Below are 8725 nucleotides of genomic sequence, written 5' to 3'. Positions count from 1 at the left end.
CTACAGACATCTATTTCCTGCCTCCTTGTGACACCTCCCTACACAGACTTCTGCTTCAGGTGCCCACCTGTCCCTTCCCTGCTGCCTCTGTCAGCTGGGGCTGCCAGAACAAAACCCACAGAGTAAGCCTGGAAGACGGAACAACAGACACCATTTCTCCCAGTTCCGGAGGCTGGAGGGCCTAGACCAAAGTCCAGCATGTTCGACTCATGGGGAGGGAAGGCAGGAGCTGGCGGAGGAGGAGGTGGGCTGCACGGCTGGAGCCCCCAGACCCAGGCGTCTGTAACAGCAGAGCGCTGGAGGCTGCTCGGGAAGCCACCGTCTCACAGGATGGTAGGCAGTGAGTGCCTGACGGAACTGCGACAAGAAAGTGAAAACTCAACAACACAGAAGTTTTAGAAATTGCTTCTGAGTTTCTGTTTCGGTAGTAAGGTTGACTAGACACTATTCACAACCCTGAAACTTCTAAAAGGACGTGGTGAAACCCCGTCTCCACTAAAAATACAAAAATTAGCCAGGCATGGTGGTGGGCACCTGTATCCCAGCTACTTGGGAGGCTGACGAAAGAGAATTGCTTGAACCCGGGAGGCGGAGGCTGCAGCGAGCCTAGATCGCACCACTGCATTCCAGCCTGGGCGACAGAGCTAGACTCTTTCTCTAAATAAATAAATACATACATAAGTAAGTAAATAAATAAAGCTTAAAATGCTATATTTAAAGCATATATATTTTTTAAGTCACCGAGCTGCTGAAAAACTAAATAATCCTCAGAGCCAACAAGCAAGAGAGAGCTGGACCCACAGAGGAAGGTGAAAGTCAAAAACGGCCTCCACCCCATGGCTGGACCAGAAAGAGGCCCTCTCTGTTTTCTTCCACCTGTGTTATTGGAAAAAAATATTTGACAAGGAAACATACACCAAACCCAGCTCTTTTGTTTAAAAGCCAATTGCAAAAACACAGAACGAGTGACCTGGTTTAACAGTGGCTAAGAACAATAGAAAAAGGGCCTGGTTTATCCGAGTTAAATTTGAGCTCAGGATGAGGCTAGGCTGTGGTGTTGCTGCCGAAACCCACTCTGTGGTCTGAGGGTGGATTCACAGCCACGCAGTGTCCGACTGAGGGGTGAATGAGCCCCTCCCCATCAGCCCATGCTGGTTCCTTTAATGGACTTTTTTTTCAGAGCCGTTTAAGGTTCACAGCAAAATTGAGAGGAGTGGGCCACAGCATCCCCCGTGCTCTACAATGAGAGCACTTCCTCAGAGCCCAACACAGTGGGCCACTCTCTGGGCTTCCCCAGGGGCTCAGGGTGTGGCTGGCCTGTCCCCAACTCAGGAGAGACCAGGAGTTGTCTAACAGTTCCTTCATTGGAAGTCTCTGTGGATGCCTCCCACGGACCTGAATGTTGAGGGCCCATGATTTCTACAGTACATTGAGGAGCCGGGATGCAGGGCCCCTATTTCCTCTATGTGTGCCCTGGACACCCCAGGCCCAGGGGACAGGCCTGGCCCTGTAACCCCACCAGGGTCCTGACACCAGGCTTGGCCTGGCCTTGTGATAAGCAAGAGAAGAGGCAGGTCCAGAGACACCTCCTGCACGGGATCGCCTGCTTCCGACCCCCATGACAGGCAATGGCCAGCATGGTGTGGAAGGGGCCAGGATGGCACACGGCAGGCTGCCCTGTAGCCCCAGATGGCTCCTGGCCTCAGGAAATTAATATCCACTGGAAAACTCATCACTTGGAGGCTGCCAGAGGGAAGGGTGAGTGTCACGTTCCCGCAGCCATGGCCAGCCAGCAGCATGCCCTGTGGCCTCTGGCCCAACCTGTGGGACAGGGACCCCAGACAGGGCACAAGTCCCAGTCCCAGAGGGTCCTGGCCTGATGCTAACCCAAGCCCTGTCAAGGGAAGGGCATCAGGGGCGCCATGGGCACCCAGCAGCAGCCAGGATGATCACACAGGGGACTGAGCCTTCTGTGGCAGTGGCCGGACCCAGAACTTAGCCAAAAGCAGGGCAAGCCTCCTGGATCAGAGCGGGTGCTGCTGCCTGTGCATGCCCAGCAAGGCTGAGCCAGTGATGCTACCAGGGTCCATGAGGCAAGGGTGGGTGGGGCAGGAGCAGGCTGACCAGCCGCCAACCTCGTCCACTCCAGGAGGCAGGGATGGCCAAGCTCCCACGCCCTCGTGGCCGCCACCTGACCACCGATGGGGCAGAGGCCTGAGGCCAAGCAGTCAGTGCTGGGGCCCTGCTTCCAGGGTCTACAGACTGCTCCAGTCTGGAGGGCCAAAGATAACTGGGCACGTGAGGGCCCAGGAGGTCAGTTCCCTACGTCTGCCATCCTTGGCAGGTGCATTTTGTGGTCAGAAAAAGTCAGGAAAGGTGACACCTCTCAGGTGTTATTATGAAGGACTCTCCCAAGACACATCTTTTTTTACATTTATTTTTATTGTATATATTCATGGTGGACAACATGGTGCTGTGGTAAACATGTACGCTACTGAAATGATGGCTGCAATTAACATCTCCAACACCTTCCATGGTTCCTTTTCGTATGTGTGTGTATAAGTGTGTGTGCATGGGTGTGTTTGGATAGGTGTGTGTATGAGTGTGTATGCATGTGTATGAGTGTGTGTGTTTGTATGATTATGTGTGTATGAGTGTGTGTAAGGTGTGTTTTTAATTGTGTGTGAGACTGTGTGTATGTATGTATGTGTATGAGGGTGAGTGTGTGTGTGTATGAGGGTAAGTATGTGTGTACGATGTTAGTGTGTAGTATGTGTGTGTGGTAGGAGCACCTGGAGTCTTCTCTCAGCACACCTGCCACACACAACACCTGACTGTCACCTGTAGTCCTTGCACTGTGCACTGGACTGCTCGGCTCCCTCTCCTACACAACTGCAAGCCCTTGACCTCCTCCTCCCCCTTTCCTTCTTCCTCCAGACCCTGGTAACCACTGTTCTATTCTATGTTTCTATGTATTTGACTTTTTCAAAATGTGGAATATATACATACATCTATACGTGTATATATGGAATATTCTTCAGCTTTCAAAAGAAGGAGATCTGGTTACTTAAAACAACATATACGAATCTGGAGGACATTACACAGGGTGAGAAGAGGCAGACACAGAAAGACAGACATCACACGCTCTCCCTCACACATGGAGTCTACAGGAGTGAAACTCACAGAAGCACAGAGTGCAAGCATGGGAACCAGAGGCAGGGAAAGGGGAAATGAGGAGGTGCTGGCCCAGGGGTCCAAAGCTTCAGTTCTGCAAGATGAATAAGGCTTGGAGACCCAATGCATAGCAAAGTGACCACAAGTAACAACATGGTGTTTATTATGTACTTAAAACATACTGAGAGGGTAGATCCTAAATGTTCTCACCACCAAGAAAAGAGAGAGAGAGAGAGCTATGTGAAGTGGCGGATATCTTAATTATCTTGACTGTGGTGACTATTTCACAATGTAGACATATATGAGATCATCGAATTGTATGTCTTAAATATACACAATTAAAAAACAATAAAAGCCACCCCCAGTGCCGGGCCCCACAGGCACCCCCACCCAACCCTCCTACTTGCACATACAATGTATAAAAAATAGATGCGCATACACAATTGGGTATTGCTACCAATTAGGATTTTATTATCCACATTTCTTTGCAACTTAATTTTTTTCACTAAAACCTGTATCATGGTTGCCTCTCCTAGGAAGTAGATCTGGGTATAAGTCTATGTTTCTTTACGAACATGCATATTCATATATGTGGAGTTTTTCCACAAGTAGGATCACACATACTGGACTCACTTTTCACTGTCATTTTCTTTTTGTTGATTCCTACACACCTTCCCCACTCTACCCAGCCACTGTCCTATGTACCCCAGGCACACACTCAACATATGTGTAAAAAATATTTTTATTGCTTGCTACTAAAAGAGGATCCTACAGGGCTCATTTCTCTGCATCTACATTTCACACTAGCCAGAGCCTTGAGGAAATTTCTCCAAGTCCACTGGTACAGGTGTAATCTAATTTTTTAGTGGGTATGACTTTTAGTATTAATTTTCAATTTGCTAGGATTCTTTTTCTGACACTGTAAATAATAGATCATACCCATATATGTATACATGAATATGTTTACATTTAATCTTTTTTCAGTAATTTCAAGACTAATTGTATTGATATTACCTAATTTTATTAGATATTATTTTCAAAAAACTATAATAAATTATATCCCCAGAACAATGTATGAGTACCTTTTCCCCCAATTTCACTAGCAATAGGTGTTATTATTCTTGTTAATTTTTGTCAGTCTAGTAGATATAAAATATTGCAGGTAGCCACTAACTGAGTCCACTAGCGTGGGCAGAAAAGGAATTTACCAAGACTGTAGGTAAGGAAAGGCAGATTTATTAGAGAATGTAGGAAAATACGTTGCAAGAATGGAAAGGGCAGGTCAGCAAGGGAGGAGCTGGCTGCCAGGAGACAAAGGCTTGCTGGGGATTTTATAGGATGGTGCTTGTGCCGGAGAGGGTTACATGCAGTGCTGATAATGCCAAGGTTTCAGTGAGCTAATTTGCATTTTTCTATCAACTGAGGTCATAAGTTGAGTGCAGGAAGATTGTGAGTTATGTGAGTTATTTGCATAGGAGGGCTAAGTCCTGAACCATGAAGAAAGGCAGACTTGTAGTTCATCTGCCTTCTCTTTTTGCTTTCCCTTGGTCCAACCAACCTGGCTCCTTTTCCATCATTAGGACTCCACAGAAAAGATCCCGTGTATCTGACTACCAGTGAGTCTGATTTACTTTTTATATTTTTAATTGCACATTTCCATTTGTTTATCAGAGAATCATCTTTTTCAAAACTTGGTTGTTTGTATTCTACTTGTCAATTTGTAAGAGCTACTAATGTTTTATAGATTTTTTTTTTGAGACAGGGTCTCGCTCGGTTGTTGGAGTGCAGTGGCACAATGTCAGCTTACTACAACCTCTGCCTCCTTGGTTCAAGCAATTCTCCCACCTCAGCCTCCCAAGTAGCTGTGATTACAGGCATGCACCACCATGCCCAGCTAGTTTTTATATTTTTAGTAGAGATGAGGTTTCACCATGTTGGCCTGGCTGGTCTTGAACTCTTGGCCTCATGTGATCCACCTGCCTTGGGCTCCCAAATTGCTGGGATTATAGGCATGAGCCATCGTGCTCGGCCAGTGTTTTATAGATTATAGAACTAATAAATGAATCCAGCAAGTTTTCAGAATACAGGACCAATATATAAAAATCAATTGTATTTCTACTCACTTGCAACTCTGAAAGTGACAAAACACTGTTGAAAGAAACTAAAGAAGATCTAAAACATCCCAGATTTGTTGTGGACTGAATATTCATGTTCTTTCAAATTCATATGTTGAATCCATCACTCCCATTGTGGTTGTATATGGAGATGAGTTCTCCAAGGAAGAAATTAAGGTTACATAAGGTCATAAGGGCTTCCATAGGATTTGCATCTTCATAAGAAGAGACACCAGGGAGCATTTGCCTCTGTCTCGCTCTCTCTTTCTCTCTCTCTCTCTCTTCCTCCCTCCATCTCTTTCTCTCTCCACACACAAAGGAAAGGCCATGTGAGCAAAGAGTGGGAAAGCGGCCATCTGCAACCCAAAGAGAGAGCCCTCACCAGAAACTAAAGTTGCTTGCACCCGATCTTGGACTTCTGAATTGTGAGAAAATAAATGCCTGTTGTTGGGCCACCAAATCCGTGGTATTTTGTTATGGCAGCCCAAAAGCAGACTGATGTTCATGTATCAGGAGACTTAACATTTTTCAGATGGCAATACCCCCAAAATTGATCTACAGAGTCTATGCAATCTCTATCAGGAAAGCAGCTGGCTTCTTTGTAGAAATTCACAGGCTGATTTTAAAGTTCATGTGGAATCTCAAGGGACCCGGAATAGCTAAAACAAGGTTAAAAAGAAGAACAATGTTGGAGGGCTCACACTTGCCAATTTGAAAACTTACTACAAAGCTGCAGTCATCAGGGCAGTTTAGCACTGTTGTTAGAATAAATGTATAAACCAGTGGAATAGAATTGAGAGCCAGAAATAAACCCTCATGTAGTTGACCAACTGATTTTTGACAGGGTGCCAGATCATTCAATGGAGGAAGAGCAGTACTTCAACAAATGGTGCTGGGAAACTAGACATCCACATGCACAGGAATGAGCTGGACCCCTACTTCACACCACATACACTAATTAATTTAAAATGGGTCAAAAGGCCTACATTTAAGAGTCAAATCTATAAAACTATTAAAAGAAAACATGACCTTGGATTCGGTGTGGATTCATAGATAGGACACCAAAAGCACCAGCAACAAAAGAGAAATACAAATACATTGGATGCCATCAAAAGTTAAATATTTTTGCACCAAAGGACGCTATCAACAAAGTGAAAGAACAGTCTACATAATAAAGGAAGAAAAGATTTACAAATCAGATATCTGATAAGCATCTAGTATCTAGAGTATATAAAGAACTATTTCTTCAACTTTTATTTTAGAATCAGGCAGTACATGTGCAGGTTTGTCACATGGGTATATTGTGTGATGCTGAGGTTTGGAGTATGAATGAATCTATCACCAAAATAGTGACTGTAGTACCCAGTAGTTTTTCAGTCCTTGCCCCCTTGCTCTCTCCTGTTGTTCCCCAGTATTCAGCCCTTGCCGCCTCCCTCCCTTCCTCCCTCCTCTTGTTCCCCAGTGTCTATGGTTTTCATCTTTATGTCTATGTGGACTCAAAGTTTAGCTCTCACTTATAAGTGAGAATATGTGGTATTTGGTTTTCTGCTTCTGCATTAGTTCTCTTAGGATAATGGCCTCCAGCTTCATCCACATTGCTGCAAAAGATATGACTTCATTCTTTTTTGTAGCTGTGTAGTATTCCATGGTGTATATGTACCACATTTTCTTTATCCAATCCACCATTGATGGGCACCTGGGTTGATTCCACATCTTTGCTTCTGTGAATAGCACTGCAATTAACATATAGATGCATGTGTCTTTTTGGTAGATTGATATATTTCCCTTTGGGTATATACCCAATAATGAGATTGCTGGGTCAAATAGTAGTTCAATTCTTAGCTCTTTGAGAAATCTCCAAACTGCTCTCCGTGGTGGCTGAATTCATTTACATTCCCACCGACAGTGTACAAGTGTTCCCTTTTCTCTCAAGCTTTGCCAGCATCTGATTTTAGGTTTTTTTGTTTTGTGTTGTTTTTTACTTTTTATCAAAAGCCATTCTGACTGATATGAGATGGTATCTCATGGTGGTTTTGATTTACATTCCCCTAATAGTTAGTGATGTGGAGCATTTTTTCATATAGCTGTTGGCCATGTGCATGTCTTCTTTTGAGAAGTGTCTGTTCATATCCTTTACTCACTTCTTAATGAAGTTATTTGTCTTTTGCTTGTTGATTTGTTTAAGTTCCTTGTAGATTGCAGATATTAGACTTTTGTCAAATGCACAGCATGTGAATATTTTCACCCATTTTGTAGGTTGAGTGTTGACTCCCTGTTAGTTTCTCTTACTGTGCAGAAGCTCTTCAGTTTAATAAGGTCCCGCTTGTCAATTTTTGTTTTTGTAGCAATTGCTTATGAGGACTTAGCCATACTTTTTTTTCCGAGGCTGATATCATGAAGGAAATTTCCTAACTTTTCTTCTAGGATTTTTTTTTTTTTTTTTTTGAGACAGAGCCTCGCTCTGTCGCCCAGGCTGGAGTGCTGTGGCGCGATCTCTATGGGGTGTGTATCCAAAGGAAAATAAATCAGTGTGTTGAAGAGACATCTGCACCCCATGTTTATTGCAGCACTGCTCACAATAGCCACGATATGAAAGCACCTAAGTGCTTGTCAACAGATGAATGGAAAAGTAATGGAAAAGAAAAGATCGTGTATACACACAGTGGAATTCTATTTAACCCTAAAACAGACCAAAATTCTGCCATATGTGACAATACAGGTGAGCTTGGAAGACATTATGTTAAATGAAATAAGCCAGGCACAGAAAGATGAACTGCATGATCTCACTCACCGGTGCAAGCTAAAGAAGTTGATCTCAGGAGTAGAGAGTAGAAGGGTGGTAAGCAGGGGCTGGGAAGGGGTGGGGAGGAGGGAAAGGGGAGAGCCTGGTTCACGTATACAAAACTACAGCCACACAGGGGGAATAAGCCATAGTGTTCTGTAGCACTGTATGATGACTGGGGTTAACGATAATTTATTGCACATTTGCAGATAGCTAGAGGAGAAGATATTGAGTGTTCCCAACACAAAGAAATGATAAATGTTTGAGGAGATGATATACTGTTCACTCTGAATGATCTCTACACATTGTATACGTGTATCAAAATATCATGACGGATTGCTGGGTTAGCTGTATTTTGAGCTTTTTGAGGAACCTCCAAACCATTTTCCTTAGTGGTTGTACAACTTCCCACTAACAGCATGCGAGTTCCCTTTCTTCACTTCCTCTGCAGGATTTATTTTTGCCTTTTTGATCGTGGCCATTCTGTGGGATGAGAGGACACCTCGTTGTGGTTTTGACTTGTGTGTCTTTGATGATGAATGATGCTGAGAATTTCTTCAAGCTCTCATTGGTCATTTGCACGTCTTCCTTCAGAAATGTCGGTTCAGCTCCCTCTGCAGTCATGCCTGAGAACCACAAGTGAGACACGGGGAAA

At 44.2% G+C, this 8725-nt stretch overlaps 1 protein-coding gene across 4 annotated transcripts in view; it reads right to left on the bottom strand.

The window, feature by feature from the left end:
* Positions 1–3617: 3617 nt before the first annotated feature.
* Positions 3618–8725, bottom strand: part of LOC112441154 (CLK4-associating serine/arginine rich protein-like) — a 32023-nt gene continuing 26915 nt past the window's right edge. For all 4 annotated transcript variants that reach the window (XM_034931921.3, XM_034931920.3, XM_055093959.2 and 1 more), the window contains one exon: positions 3618–8696. In XM_034931921.3, the coding sequence (XP_034787812.3) occupies positions 8482–8696 (215 nt within the window). In that variant the 3' untranslated portion in view covers positions 3618–8481. The remainder of the gene's footprint in view (positions 8697–8725) is intronic.

Source organism: Pan paniscus, chromosome 9 (genome assembly GCF_029289425.2).
Source record: "Pan paniscus chromosome 9, NHGRI_mPanPan1-v2.0_pri, whole genome shotgun sequence".
Lineage (NCBI taxonomy): Eukaryota > Metazoa > Chordata > Mammalia > Primates > Hominidae > Pan > Pan paniscus.
This window is presented reverse-complemented; position numbering and strand designations above follow the sequence as displayed.